The 16,613-nt window shown below is 41.0% G+C and overlaps 1 protein-coding gene across 1 annotated transcript in view; it reads left to right on the plus strand.

The window, feature by feature from the left end:
- The window catches only part of LOC308161765 (histamine N-methyltransferase-like), a 69,664-nt gene extending 54,026 nt beyond the window's left edge, over nucleotides 1–15,638 (plus strand). Inside the window, exons 5-7 of the mRNA XM_080535836.1 lie at nucleotides 13,724–13,857; nucleotides 14,337–14,430; nucleotides 14,797–15,638. Of these exons, the coding sequence (XP_080391962.1) occupies nucleotides 13,724–13,857; nucleotides 14,337–14,430; nucleotides 14,797–15,149 (581 nt within the window). The 3' untranslated portion in view covers nucleotides 15,150–15,638. The remainder of the gene's footprint in view (nucleotides 1–13,723; nucleotides 13,858–14,336; nucleotides 14,431–14,796) is intronic.
- Nucleotides 15,639–16,613: the final 975 nt, after the last annotated feature.

Consider the following 16,613-nt stretch of genomic DNA (forward strand, 5'->3'; position numbering starts at 1 on the left):
TTAATACGTTTCCATACTGACCATGAGCTGGTGTTAACATGGACAGGCTGTTTAGTTAGGCTCGACCATTAGTGGGATGATATCAGCCACGTTTTGGAGCGAGCAGGAGTATTTTGAGAAGGATGCAGGAAAATACTTATGAGATGCGTAATTCTGTTTGGAGACCATGCATGTACGCTTTCCCACCAGCAGAGGGCAGCCTAGCTCTTCCTGGTCAGCGCTGGCACGAATGGTGGTGACTTTATTCATCAACATTGTTTTCATCGAGGCCTATATATTTGTATGTATTTACTTGTTTAAATCTTACAGTAATTCTTAGATTATTTAGTTATTTTCTTTATCTTTGTTCTAGGCCCTTGAATAAATGGTTTATTCTTGTTTTATTAGGTAGTTTATATTATTGCTATTGTGTGTTGTATTGGTTACTATTGTTCTATATTAGAAATAATCATGTACTTTCGAAATATACATAACCCTAATATATATATATATATATATATATATATATATATATATATATATATATATATAAGGATATGTATAAGAGCATAGCCGTATATAGCCTACATATATACAGTTGGGGACAACATTGTTTTAGAACGAGATGTCGAACCGTCGTTGTGACTTCTGTCTTGTGGGTCAGGTACCCGGGTTTCTCTGGTCTCAGGTATCTCTGCGCAGTGGCAGTATCGTAGCCTATGAGGTTTATCCGAGGCGTGATTATTGCTAGTTGAAAACTTTACCCAATACCCCGCCGTGACGACTTGAAATATAGTCGGCATTGGCAATTTTTGATGGTCTCTAAGGAGACTGATTTACTTGTGGAAAATAAATTACAGTAGAATCTGAATCGCTATTATTACATCCTAAAGTAGAAATACACAAGTTAGAAGTATTTTGAGAAGGATGCAGGAAAATACTTATGAGATGCGTGATTCTGTTTGGAGACCATGCATGTACGCTTTCCCACCAGCAGAGGGCAGCCTAGCTCTTCCTGGTCAGCGCTGACACGAATGGTGGTCTCGACTAGAGTACCGCGGGTGACTTTATTCATCAACATTGTTTTCATCTAGGCCTATATATTTGTATGTATTTACTTGTTTAAATCTTACAATACTTTTTAGATTATTTAGTTATTTTCTTTATCTTTGTTCTAGGCCCTTGGATTGTATAATGGTTTATTCTTGTTTTATTAGGTAGTTTATATTATTGCTATTGTGTGTTGTATTGATTACTATTGTTCTATAGTAGAAATACTCGTGTTTCAATCTCATGTACTTTCGAAATATATATAACCCTAATCTATATATAAGGATATGTATATGCGCATAGCCGTATATAGCCTACATACAGTATATACAGTTGAGGACAACATTGTTTTAGGACGATATGTCGATATATATTAAATTGATTTTTGCAACAGGGAGCTGGAATAGGGGCTTGCTCCGTCCACTCCACGCATCGACCTGGTATTGCAGTATGTCCAGGGAATGGTGCACTCCTTTTACTGCATTCCGTTGTCTGGTACTTGTGCTCTGCAACGACAATAAAGTTGAATCTAATCTAAATCTAAGCTATTTGTAAAACACTGTAATGTTAACGCTTGGCTACATAAGGAATGACCCTACTGGTGCGTCTGGCCGACCCAACCGGTGCGCTACGTTACATAAAACAAGTTAATACGTTTCCATACTGACCATGAGCTGGTGTTAACATGGACAGGCTGTTTAGTTAGGCTCGACCATTAGTGGGATGATATCAGCCACGTTTTGGAGCGAGCAGGAGTATTTTGAGAAGGATGCAGGAAAATACTTATGAGATGCGTAATTCTGTTTGGAGACCATGCATGTACGCTTTCCCACCAGCAGAGGGCAGCCTAGCTCTTCCTGGTCAGCGCTGGCACGAATGGTGGTGACTTTATTCATCAACATTGTTTTCATCGAGGCCTATATATTTGTATGTATTTACTTGTTTAAATCTTACAGTAATTCTTAGATTATTTAGTTATTTTCTTTATCTTTGTTCTAGGCCCTTGAACAAATGGTTTATTCTTGTTTTATTAGGTAGTTTATATTATTGCTATTGTGTGTTGTATTGGTTACTATTGTTCTATATTAGAAATAATCATGTACTTTCGAAATATACATAACCCTAATATATATATATAAGGATATGTATATGAGCATAGCCGTATATAGCCTACATATATACAGTTGGGGACAACATTGTTTTAGAACGATATGTCGAACCGTCGTTGTGACTTCTGTCTTGTGGGTCAGGTACCCGGGTTTCTCTGGTCTCAGGTATCTCTGCGCAGTGGCAGTATCGTAGCCTATGAGGTTTATCCGAGGCGTGATTATTGCTAGTTGAAAACTTTACCCAATACCCCGCCGTGACGACTTGAAATATAGTCGGCATTGGCAATTTTTGATGGTCTCTAAGGAGACTGATTTACTTGTGGAAAATAAATTACAGTAGAATCTGAATCGCTATTATTACATCCTAAAGTAGAAATACACAAGTTAGAAGTATTTTGAGAAGGATGCAGGAAAATACTTATGAGATGCGTGATTCTGTTTGGAGACCATGCATGTACGCTTTCCCACCAGCAGAGGGCAGCCTAGCTCTTCCTGGTCAGCGCTGACACGAATGGTGGTCTCGACTAGAGTACCGCGGGTGACTTTATTCATCAACATTGTTTTCATCTAGGCCTATATATTTGTATGTATTTACTTGTTTAAATCTTACAATACTTTTTAGATTATTTAGTTATTTTCTTTATCTTTGTTCTAGGCCCTTGTATTGTATAATGGTTTATTCTTGTTTTATTAGGTAGTTTATATTATTGCTATTGTGTGTTGTATTAGTTAGTTTAGTTTAGTTTAGTTTATTAGTTTATTATATCGAGGACAATCCTAATACATGAACCATATAAAATATAGTAAAAAAGGCAGCGTTAGCCTAGTCGGCTAATTTTCAGCTGAAGTCCCCGGCCAGTTGCAACATGGCATCCTGAAAAGTAACGTCATTAGTTAAAATAAAACATTTAAAAATTCTAAGAACACGTGGCTGAGACAAGGTACCCCAACATCACACTTGACAAAAAACACACGTAAGCAAGCTGAGGTGATTGAAGGGGCTACAACAAACACCACATACACACTTATGGGGGCAGCGACATTTCAAGCACATAGAAGCCACAGGACAATTACAGGCCACACAACATTAAGCACTTACAAACAGTTAAACAGTTGTCGTGTATTTCTCTTATTGGTTACGAATCAAAGAACAATTATTGAGTTTAAGATGATTTAATTAAAGTACAGAAACAGGGTATACGTATACCAACACTGGAGCCTTGTCTCTGTCCTCCTCTCCTGGGATCCGCTGGTCAAGAGCGCCCCCCTTGGGTCTCAACCCTATCCATCCACAATATGCAAATACAGTCACAGGTCATAGCCTATCACCTTATCCAGATGGCCATGAGGGCCGTCCCCTGTGATGTCACCACGGCCCCAAGTCCGAGGGGCTGGTCAGATTACAAGAGCCATTGCACAACACTAGAAAATAGGATATATATAGTAGAAAATATACGACACATCCCCCCTCGGACCACCCAGAGGGTGTTCCGAAACTAAACGACCACAAAACAAAAACAAAAACACAAAACCCCACATAAAAAAAAATAAAAAAATTAAAAATATATATATATATTTTTTTTTTTTTTTTTTTTTTTTAAATAAACAACAACAAACAGAAAACCTACACCAACACACATCACAAGAAGCACAATAACACAGACCAACCCAGCACCAGTACCAGCAACCAAATACAAAACAATCAACAATAAAAAAGAATCCTAAAAATAACAATCACAATTAAACTAAACACAGTTCATCATGCACAAATCAATACAGAAACTTCCAACGACCGATGTTTTCTTTGTCCTTGAAGCGTCAGGGTCAGAGGTTGCTAGCACTTGTACCCAGTTGGAGAACAGCCTTTACCGCTGTCTCAGATTGATAACACTTTCATAGTCAGGAGCTTCCATTTTCATCGTTGCGTTAGGAACAGAACCTCTTTCCTATCTTTGCATAACCACTACATCACTTCTCAACTGACATCAATCACATACGATATAGAAATAAACAAACAATACACAAATAATGACATTCAGTTATCATAACACATAATTCCCCAACAGTAAGCACAGGACAAAGGGAATGCATTAATGCATAGATCTTCACCTCAGGTGAGGACTAGTCTTCTGAAAAGTGGACTGAGTGACTGATTTTCCAAAAACAGTCAATGAGGCCCTGCCTCCTAAGAAAGTCAAAAATCATGTCTGCTATAATAGGTGCTCCTATCTTAGCAAAATAAGTTTCCCATTCCCCTAAGACCGTTTCCAGCCATGCTATCATCTGCTGTCCATTCCCGTCGTTCCCTTTGATCTGCTGCTTCACTACCCTATTCATAGTCTTTAATCTTTTCCTAACTGGTCGTCGTCCGTCAGTGTCATTGAGGTTCAGGCAGCCGCCTGGTCCCCTCCCACGCTGATCAAGGTCTGGGGAGTCGCCCTCAGCATCATCTGAAGCATGGTGCAGGCACTCGCCAGCATCCCCAGTAGCACAGGTGTCCAGGCTTTGGACACTCCCAGGCTGGACCTCCAGACTGTCAACACTCTCTGCTTCGTTGGTTTCTGGTTCATTGGCATCTGGACAGCTTTCCACTGTCCCCTCGGTTTCAGGCACTGCCGGTAATGTCACTGGCTGTAACACTGGCATTGCCACTGGCTCTGGCAACACCACAGCATCTCGTCGTAGCTCCTCCTTCTCAGGTTTTCTGGGGACCTCGGCACCTGTTGGCACAACATCCTGCCTACTCTGTACATCCACCCCCCTGTCCACCACCCGTGGCCCTATTGGGGTAGGGATATGCCCAGACACCACTGGTGTACCCACTCTGATGTTGTTTCTCCAACAGACCCCACATTGACCTAAAGCATGGTCAATCTGTTCCATCAAATATGGACTCCAAAACCCATATTCCTTGGTGATCTTGCGTCTTACCTCCCCCCTAGCCACATGTGCTAATCCATGAGCTTCCCGTATTAACATGCCTATTAAATCTGAGGGTGCTACAACCAACCCCTCATGATTCCTCCATAGACCTGTGTCATCCTGACTTGCCCCCCTTGCTAGCCAAACGTTCTTGTCTAACGTAGTTACTCTACTCTGTAACATCAATAAATCCTCAAGTGCGACCATGCCCTGTAATTGCTTTTCATGTGTGACCAGAAGACCTTTACCTGCCTTGTCTGCTCCTGTAATGGCTTTGGCTGCATCTTCTGCAGCCCTGTTACCTTGTGTGACATGTGATGAGTCAGACCTGTGTGTGGCACACTTCACTATGGCTAATTCCTTTGGCTTCATCATGGCTTGTAACAGCTTCATGATCTGTGCGTGATGCTGTATAGGCGTACCATCAGTTCTCTTAAAACCCCGCCCCCTCCATACAGCTCCATTAAAATGACAAACATTATGTGCATAGGCAGAGTCGGTGTACACTGTCACTCTCCGTCCGGTTCCCAAGTTGCATGCTTCTGTGAGGGCAATCAATTCAGCCAACTGAGCCGAGCAAGGCTGAGGAACTGCCTCAGCCTGTTCTACAATAAACTTTGAATTTTGTGCTTTAACTAAGGAATACCCAGCGCACAAAGTTTCTCCTACCCCGTAACAAGACCCATCAACCCAATATTCTATATCAGCTCCCTTTAAAGGCAAAGCTTGTAGGTCTGTTCTATGCTTAATCACTCTGGCCGTCGATGGAATCTGAACACCAGATGGCACCGTCACCTGACAGCCGTCAGGTGTGCATTTTACTGTACAGTTCAATTGGCATAGAGCATCTCTCCCTAGCAGCCCTGTTGGCGTGTGTTCTGACACAAGTGTTGACAGAGTTGCTCTCTGTCCCTTGTACTCTAAGTCTACAAGCTCAGTTGTAGGAATCAGCTGTTTAATTCCCTCAAATCCGATTGTCTTCACATATTCTCTAGACATAGGGAGGTGCGTGGCGCCTTCAGGCTTCTGTGTCACCACCAGCTGGCACCTCCCACTCGGATCTTCCGGGCACCCCTATAGGCCAGCTGCTGGGCCTCCGTAAGGGTTCATCACTCCTGGAGCAGGTGTAGTAGGAGGCCAATATCCTCCTCCTTGGCTCCCCCCTGCGCCCCCCTGGGGCCTGTTGCAGCAGGTACAGGCTAGATGTCCATTCTGGTCGCATTGGTAACACGGTTCTAGCATCTTCTTCCCTGCTGCTGTCCATCCCCCTGGTGGTGGTCCTTGGCCAGGCTGTGTGTACATCTGGTATGGAACCGCTTGCACCCCTGGTGGTCCTTGTGGGTATGGATACCCCCCTTGTGGCCCCTGTGGGTAGGACTGGTAAGTAGCAGGATACCCCCCTTGTGGCCCCTGTGAGTAGAACTGGTAAGTAGCAGTCTGCACTCCAGGTGGCTGTTGCTGTGGGGCTAAAGCCTGCACTCCCTCTATGTTCCTCTCGCTTTCAGTCAATTGCAAATGAGTCAATATTCTGAGGGATTCTTCGTCTCGTGCCTTCTGTATCTGAATGTTCTTTCGATATAACTCAACTTGATGAGCTACGTGGTCTATATAAACAGCTTTGTTCATGTGTCGTAGCCCCACCACTTCTGCTAGCTTATCCTTAACTGGGGTAGGAAGCCCTTCTTGTATTTTTTCCCTGATTATGGATTTTTCTAAGGGGTTATCTTCAGCGTCTTTCCCTGTCACACTTCTCCATTGAGAGTGCACACGGGCAACATAACCCCTGGGATTCTCATCCCCCCCCAGTGGCTTCACAATGATATTGTCTGGGTGAATGTGAGTAGGGTAGATCTCCCTGATTGCTTTCCACAGTTTGCCTCTGTTTGCTGCAAAGAGCTCTGGATCATAAACTGATGTATTGATATATCTATGAAGTCCTGCCTTCATCAATATTTCCTGCATTGTATCCAATCCTGCAATAAAAGCTAAGAGTCTTTTCAGGTCTCCCATCGCGGCCTGCGTTCCTGTCAGTATCACGTCGACCTCTCGCGTCCACGAATGTCCTCCCTCTTGAAGAACGGGGAGTTTCTCGATCACTTCAGACAGATCTGTATGATGCCACGGATGATATTCCATCTTGTTACCCCGAATCAGCACTGGACAGTTCTTTAATGTATTTGATGACATTCGGTGACAATCTCCCTCTTTCTCCGGGCGTCTTCTCCCACCTTTCCTTTCGGCTGTGGCTATCATCTTCCTGACCTGCGCGTTGTAGCCTCCATCTGCATTGTCGTCATCACTTGAGTCTTCACTGCCATCTTCGCTGTCATCTTCCTCGTCACTCCTGTCGTCCCCTTTTCCCCTTGGCTCCTTCTTCTTCTGGGAATGATCCTCCAGTGCCTTAGCATATGGAGGGGGACTGGAGGCAGGACACAGGTCTGGGGATGAAATGTTCAATTTCTGTTCCAGTGTTCTGGCCAATTCTTTTTTCTTTTCCGGTTCCATCTGAGCTATTTTCTGTCCCTCTACCTTAAAGAGGTCTAAGATGTCTAATTCTAACTTGCGTTTCTCTGACCTATCTTTCCCTTTCTGATTTGCCTTGTGTACAGTGATAAGTATCTCCAATGTTGCAATTAATTGTAAATTAAGGCTGCCCTCTTTCGGCCACGGCTGTTCAATGTATGCCCAACGGCTATTCCATTTCGTTGACATTTTGCTAATTTCCCTAACAAGAGGATTCATTTTTTCCACTATAGCCATAGGGGATAACGTAGCCAACATTCCACGATGTTCACTAATATCTTTTAACAGCTTCGTAGAATTTGACCCCATTCTACTTGCTCAATATGCTGACAATATTCTATATTAGATAAGGTGTACGCTTCTTACAACCCACCTTATTTTGCCTTATTTGCTAAACAAATGCTAGTCCAATATAACTGTATTAACCGCCCACACAAAACCACTACAACCCAGAACAACAGATTTGCCTCTTGTGTATGTCAGTGCAGTATTAACTTAAATCTAATCACTTTGTAAGTACTTTATACTTAAATGTGTTTCCTAATTGTTTATGAATATGTGTCACTTGATTACTCCTTCAATACTAATTACAGTTCTGGTCAACACAATTATTAAATCACAAAGGCTGGTCACACCTAAGTATTCACCGATCCACAAAAACCCTTTTACTGCTCAACTATCAAATATGTACTATTCTGCTATTCCTTAATCAAACACTGTGGAAATGACCTAACTAAAATAAAATATGTAAATTACAAATATTAATTATAACCTGTAAAGAAATCGACTTGTTATTTGGAAAAGAATGAATGATTAATTATTAATTACAATCTGTAAAGAAATCGACTTGTTAAGTGAAAGGAATGAATGATTAGTTAGAATTATTCATTGACACTTCATTGATGTAAACCTGTAAAGTCAATTAGCTATTATCGACACAAAGAAATGGTTATTATTAGATTATCACAAAACAATTGATCAAAGTTCTGTGAAACAGAAAATGAAATGATCTGAATAATTAATTCAATCAATTAGTAATTAATTAAATTAATTAAAGTAATATCTAACAATCATCTACAAACATCATCAATGAAGGAGGGTTGTATTTCATCAATTTACAGAGAGCCAATGTTTTAAAAATGTCTTGTCGTATTTTGGCCAGCAGATGGAGCTGTGCTCCGGCTAACGCGCATCGATTGCGCATGCGCCAACTCTTCCATGTAAAATGGAGGCTATGAATGTTTTAACCGTAACTCTAAACTATTTAAAATACCCCGCTGATCAATTCACCTTATCTCTATCTCTAAATTACTACACAACCTATGTGAAATGAATTTAACTTTATCTGTAAGGGATAAGTAATGAAATTAATCAAATTCAGGTTCCCTTCTAAAGGAATGTTCCACTGTGTGTCTGCGCTTTTTGCAAAGCAGGAAGAGGGAAGGGCTTTATTGTTCTTGAAAGCCCACGGCCGTATTGGGGCCTGCTTAAAACAATCTCTTTAACACAACTTGTTTTCATAAACGATTACTTTTCACGACACAGCAATATCAAGATTATCTTTCAATCCAGTTAAACTATTATTTATCTCATTCAAATATTCTACGTTCACGTTTTCCTCATAAAGATGGCCTCTGTGTGTGTCCTTTCTCAAGGACAAAGAAAAATGGCGTCTAAGAATAGATTCTCTGACAGGACACTGCAAATGGCCGCTTACAAAATGGCGTCCTTTCAAACAGACAAAGAGCCTCACATGTTCTCCACTGCTACAATACAAAACAGACTACCCAGTCCACCCACACTCCAACACATAAACACAACCTCACCGAATTTTACACAGACACACACGATATTCCAATACCGTACAAACAAATCACATACCTTACCATCAAACACTATATTTTACAAAAAACGGGCTTCAAAGTCCGGCTCTCACCACCCACTTATTAAAGATTATGAAAAGTTTGTTTCTATTCCAACAAGATTACCGTTACACAAAGATTCTTTTGACTATAACTTATCTGAGATTTACAGTCTATTTTGAACACACCAATCGACTAGAGAGAGAGGTCTCTGCAGAAAATCTACCTTCTTCGTTAGATTGAAGTTTGCAAAATACTGTAAATTAAGCTATATTATCTCCGTTGCTTGCTCGCCATTACTGTCGTGTATTTCTCTTATTGGTTACGAATCAAAGAACAATTATTGAGTTTAAGATGATTTAATTAAAGTACAGAAACAGGGTATACGTATACCAACACTGGAGCCTTGTCTCTGTCCTCCTCTCCTGGGATCCGCTGGTCAAGAGCGCCCCCCTTGGGTCTCAACCCTATCCATCCACAATATGCAAATACAGTCACAGGTCATAGCCTATCACCTTATCCAGATGGCCATGAGGGCCGTCCCCTGTGATGTCACCACGGCCCCAAGTCCGAGGGGCTGGTCAGATTACAAGAGCCATTGCACAACACTAGAAAATAGGATATATATAGTAGAAAATATACGACACAGTTAAACATTAAACAAAACAAAACATACCAAAAAAAGGCATTATGGGGAGGCAGCACAGAGAGGGATTAATGAGGACAAGTATAGTTCTGTGTCAGCCAGGCTTTCATGTGTGTTGTGAAGGTGGAGTAAGTATGTATGTCTTTGAGTTGGTTGGGTAGTGAGTTCCAGTTTTCTATTGCTATCACTGAGAAGGATTGCTTACTGAAGGTGCTTTTCCTGAATGGAACTATAAGGTCGCCACGAGAGGTGCTTCTGGTGGGCCGTAAGCTGTGGTCACGCTGGTTTATGAAAGAGTTAAGCGGGGGAGGAGCTTTGTTATGCAGAATTTTATGGATGAGACAGATGTTTTTGTATTTGATGGTGTCTTCCCAGCTAAGGTATTTACATTTGTCTAGGATGGTACAGTAGTGTGTGCTGTTTGGCTTCTGGTCCATGACCTTAAGGGTCCGCTTGTATAGGGTGGCTAATGGCTTTAGGGAAGTGCTGTATGCATGGCCCCAGCTTGTCAAACAATATGTGAGGTGCGACATAATTGATGCGTCCATGTATAGTCTGGCAGCACTCATGGTCAGTGAGCTTCTGATGTACCTGAAGTTTGCCAGGCCAAACTTCACCCTACCAGACACTTTCTTGATGTGCTCTTTGAAAGTCAGGTTTGAATCAATGATGATCCCTAAATATTTGAACGACGGAACTATACTAATGTTTTGCCCTGAAATGGTTATGTTTGCCGTGGTCATATTGTGTTGTTTGGAGAAGAACATTCCTACAGTTTTATTAACATTGAGCTGGAGGCAAGAGCTGTTGAGCCATTTGGTGACCTTTTCCATAGCAGAGCTAAGTTTGGCAGCTGCCAGGTGTTTGTTCTTGTCATGCACATACAAAACAGTGTCATCAGCATACATTTGTACATGCACTTCTGGGCAGACAGATGGTAGGTCGTTGATATATAGGCTAAACAAGAGTGGGCCAAGTATGGAGCCTTGTGGTACCCCGGTGCAAGACATGATGGTAGGTGAGCGCTGATTGTTTATCTGGACTAGCTGATTTCTGTCACTGAGATATGAGTCCAACCATTTAAGGGCTGATGGCAAGAAGTTAAAGGCAGACAGCTTGGTGATAAGGACCTGGTGATTGACTGTGTCGAAGGCTTTGCGTTCAATAGTATTGATTACTATTGTTCTATAGTAGAAATACTCGTGTTTCAATCTCATGTACTTTCGAAATATATATAACCCTAATCTATATATAAGGATATGTATATGCGCATAGCCGTATATAGCCTACATACAGTATATACAGTTGAGGACAACATTGTTTTAGGACGATATGTCGATATATATTAAATTGATTTTTGCAACAGGGAGCTGGAATAGGGGCTTGCTCCGTCCACTCCACGCATCGACCTGGTATTGCAGTATGTCCAGGGAATGGTGCACTCCTTTTACTGCATTCCGTTGTCTGGTACTTGTGCTCTGCAACGACAATAAAGTTGAATCTAATCTAAATCTAAGCTATTTGTAAAACACTGTAATGTTAACGCTTGGCTACATAAGGAATGACCCTACTGGTGCGTCTGGCCGACCCAACCGGTGCGCTACGTTACATAAAACAAGTTAATACGTTTCCATACTGACCATGAGCTGGTGTTAACATGGACAGGCTGTTTAGTTAGGCTCGACCATTAGTGGGATGATATCAGCCACGTCTTGGAGCGAGCAGAAGTATTTTGAGAAGGATGCAGGAAAATACTTATGAGATGCGTAATTCTGTTTGGAGACCATGCATGTACGCTTTCCCACCAGCAGGGGGCAGCCTAGCTCTTCCTGGTCAGCGCTGGCACGAATGGTGGTGACTTTATTCATCAACATTGTTTTCATCTAGGCCTATATATTTGTATGTATTTACTTGTTTAAATCTTACAGTAATTCTTAGATTATTTAGTTATTTTCTTTATCTTTGTTCTAGGCCCTTGAATAAATGGTTTATTCTTGTTTTATTAGGTAGTTTATATTATTGCTATTGTGTGTTGTATTGATTACTATTGTTCTATATTAGAAATAATCATGTACTTTCGAAATATACATAACCCTAATATATATATATATATATATATATATAAGGATATGTATATGAGCATAGCCGTATATAGCATACATATATACAGTTGGGGACAACATTGTTTTAGAACGAGATGTCGAACCGTCGTTGTGACTTCTGTCTTGTGGGTCAGGTACCCGGGTTTCTCTGGTCTCAGGTATCTCTGCGCAGTGGCAGTATCGTAGCCTATGAGGTTTATCCGAGGCGTGATTATTGCTAGTTGAAAACTTTACCCAATACCCCGCCGTGACGACTTGAAATATAGTCGGCATTGGCAATTTTTGATGGTCTCTAAGGAGACTGATTTACTTGTGGAAAATAAATTACAGTAGAATCTGAATCGCTATTATTACATCCTAAAGTAGAAATACACAAGTTAGAAGTATTTTGAGAAGGATGCAGGAAAATACTTATGAGATGCGTGATTCTGTTTGGAGACCATGCATGTACGCTTTCCCACCAGCAGAGGGCAGCCTAGCTCTTCCTGGTCAGCGCTGACACGAATGGTGGTCTCGACTAGAGTACCGCGGGTGACTTTATTCATCAACATTGTTTTCATCTAGGCCTATATATTTGTATGTATTTACTTGTTTAAATCTTACAATACTTTTTAGATTATTTAGTTATTTTCTTTATCTTTGTTCTAGGCCCTTGGATTGTATAATGGTTTATTCTTGTTTTATTAGGTAGTTTATATTATTGCTATTGTGTGTTGTATTGATTACTATTGTTCTATAGTAGAAATACTCGTGTTTCAATCTCATGTACTTTCGAAATATATATAACCCTAATATATATAAGGATATGTATATGCGCATAGCCGTATATAGCCTACATATATACAGTTGAGGACAACATTGTTTTAGGACGATATGTCGAACTGTCGTTGTGACTTCTATCTTGTGGGTCAGGTACCCGGGTTTCTCCGGTCTCAGGTATCTATGCGCAGTGGCAGTATCGTAGCCTATGAGGTTTATCCGAGGCGCGATTATTGCTAGTTGAAAACTTTACCCAATACCCCGCCGTGACGACTTGAAATAGTCGGCATTGGCCATTTTTGACGGTCTCTAAGGAGACTGATTTACTTGTGGAAAATAAATTACAGTAGATTCTGAATCGCTGTTATTACATCCTGTAACAATGTTTTTAAAAGGTGCTAGATAAATAACGTTTATCGTTATTATAATAATAATAATTATTAATATTATTTATTTTCTGCATCTGCATGAAAGTCCTTTTGCTAGCATATCAGCCCAATAGAGCTCTCAGGTCTTCTGACGCTGGTTTTCTCTGTACAAAAGAAGAGATTTGGTGAGGCTGCATTCTCATTTTATGCACCCAGATTGTGGAATGCACTGCAAGTTTACATTAGGGATGCAACCTCAGCAAATATGTTCAAGTCAAGACTAAAAACCCATCTTTTTAATATTGTCTTTAAATGACTATTATTATTATTATTATTATTATTATTATTATTATTATTGTTGTTGTTGTTGTTGTTATTATTATTATTTTTATCTGTTGTGTAGCTCTGGTGAAGAAGTCTCCCAACCTCCAGAAGATCCTGTTTGCGTGGCACACCGTCACCTCTGTGGAGTACGAGAAGCAGCTCAAAGACAAAGGAGGAGAGATCAAAAGGTTTGACTTCATGCACATGATACAGGTAAGAGGCTTCCATCTGCCTCGGGAAACACCCCAGATCTAAGATCTAATCATGTTACTCCTCAATACGCTTATTTCAATGGAACATGCTTTGCATATTTATACATTTATATATTTATATTTATATATATATATATATATATATATATATATATATATACTGTATATATATATATGTTATGGTACATGTGGGAATACGGTACATGTGGGAAAACTAGGATTAGGGTTAGGTGCTAGGGTGCTAGGGTTAGGGTTAGGGTTAGGTGCTAGGGTTAGGGTTATGTTTGGGGTTAGGGGTAGGGTTAGGTGCTAGGGGTTGGGTTAGGGTTAGGGATAGGATTAGGGTTAGGGTTAGACATGCCAGCATGTACCAAGTCGACGTAGCACCTAACCCTAACCCTATTTTTCCCACGTGTACCATATTCCCACATGTACCGTAACATATATATATACATAAGCATCCCTTTTCTCCCTGTGTAGATGCTGTACTACGTGACTGACTACCCGGCCACTATCAAGTTCTTCCACAGTCTCCTGAAGAAGAACGGCAAGCTGCTCATTGTCCACGAGGCGGGTCAGTGTAGCCTTGAATAAGACCCAGAATCCTCTGCTTCATAATACAACTCTATGCTGTGCTGCGCTGTGAGAAAATGACTGGCTTGTTTCTGGGGTGCAGTTTTGGGGGGAACACAATGGAAGGGAGTTCTGTAACACATTACCACGGGGACAGTGTTGACCATTATCAATTAAACTCAACTTCGGAAGCAGTTCCGCCTCAGGCAATACCCCAGTTTATCCTCTAGCTAGGTACACCTCAAAAAAGCAGATTTCAGGGGAGTTAATATTTCGCTAAACTTAACTGCTACTACATTTCTACAATTTGTTTATATGATGACGAATGCATATAAATGAACAACCGCTATCTTATCCCCACATCCAGCAAACTCTGGCTGGGAGCTACTGTGGAAGACGTTCCGGAAGGTGCTGTGTACCAAGAGCATCTCAGACTACCAGTCAGCCGGGGACATCAAGGTCCACCTGGACGCCCTGGGCCTGAAGTACGAGGAGCACATCGCTCCGAACACGCTGGATATCACCGACTGCTTCAGCCAGGGCAGCGAGATGGGGGAGCTGCTGCTCGACTTCATGACTGAACAAGATCACTTCCACCGGTCCCTGACACCTGAGATCCGGGCAGGCATCCTGGACCTGCTCCGGAACAAGTGCAGCAAGGAGAAAGATGGCCGCATCCTGTTTGACTGCAGCTTGAGCTGCCTGCTTGTTAGTGCATGAGCTGTCCTTCTGTGTGATTCAGTGTGTGTGTGTGTGTGTGTGTGTGTGTCCTCACTCACTCTGGCTCTGTGCATGCACACAGTACTGTAGGATAACATGGCATTTCACTCAAATCTAACTTTTATAGCCCAGTCGATGTTTTCTCTAATGTATCACGTTTTAAATTGAAGTCCTACCTCTTATAATCAGACTGTTCTGTACCGTGATACTGAAACTACAAGCGTGTACAAGTGTGTGCTGCACCTGAGGGCCCTACCTGTGAAGTTTCTTCTCTAACGGAGCTCTGTCTCTATGGATGATGGGATATGATATGATGTGTTAGCATGATCTAGCTCTCTTGATCTCTCATCAAACCAGTATGTGTATTGTTTTTTTATTCATATAAAATAGTACTAATGCTTCCTCAGAGAAGATATTATGATGTCACAGGGGGCAACATAATGTTTGCTCACACTGTACCAAACACATTAAATCAAATAACACATCTTCGATGGTGTAAGTGTTGTTTATGTTTTCGTGATAGGCCTACTTTTGGTTTGGGAATACCTTATCTGGTACTGAACTTAATCAAACCTGCATTGCAGTTCCTCACAGTAGCATCAACTATACCTTTTAAATTATACCTTTTTTGTCATATAAAAATGGTCTTGACTACTTTGATAACTATGTAGAATCCATTCACGGGTAGGTGCTTCTAGTTCTTAGATTAACACAGAAGCATAGTCAGACTCAGTAGTGGGGTATAGTTTGTATCATATAATATATATACATGGTCGTAGTTTAGTTTTAGTTTATTTATTTAGCACACAAGGAATTGTGCAAGGAGGGAACGAAGCCCAGAAGGCTTGTACAGAGTTCCACTCCACGTCAATATCAATGTTTCAAATAAAAATCAAGGGACACTTACTGCACGTCAATAGGAGAAAAGAAACCACAAACAAAATCATATCCATCGGGCAGAAAGGTAGGATAGCACATACAAACACACAAGACAAAAACAAAACAAACAAACAAACAAACAAAAAACTGAAAATAGATACAAGGATAGCAAGATTAGTAAAAAAAAAAAAAAAAACATACGTACAGGTCGTTATTCAACTCAAAGCCAGTAGATAGCGCTGTAGTATTAAAGTAATCAAGCAGCACTACCGCGACACACAAATCAAGATCACCAGCAGATGACGCTGTAGGTTTTCATAAGAAATGTATCTGTACTCTCAAACAGGTGCAAAGTCATATCGGCACTACAACCAAATACAGTTAACAGAGTATTGTGTATGTTTATTAACACTTTTTAAAAAGGTGAACGTGTGATAGTAAAGTATATCACTGGCTGGTTTGGCCTAGGGCACGGGTGAAAGAGGCGAGTGCTCACATTCGAGTGGAAGTCTCTGGAGTCTCCTTACTCACAGTGTATTCATATTCCCTCTTATTGGAGTATGTTGTTTATTATTAATAATAATA

Source organism: Nansenia antarctica, assembly GCF_963989245.1.
Source record: "Nansenia antarctica genome assembly, chromosome: 7".
In the NCBI taxonomy this organism is placed as follows: domain Eukaryota; kingdom Metazoa; phylum Chordata; class Actinopteri; order Argentiniformes; family Microstomatidae; genus Nansenia; species Nansenia antarctica.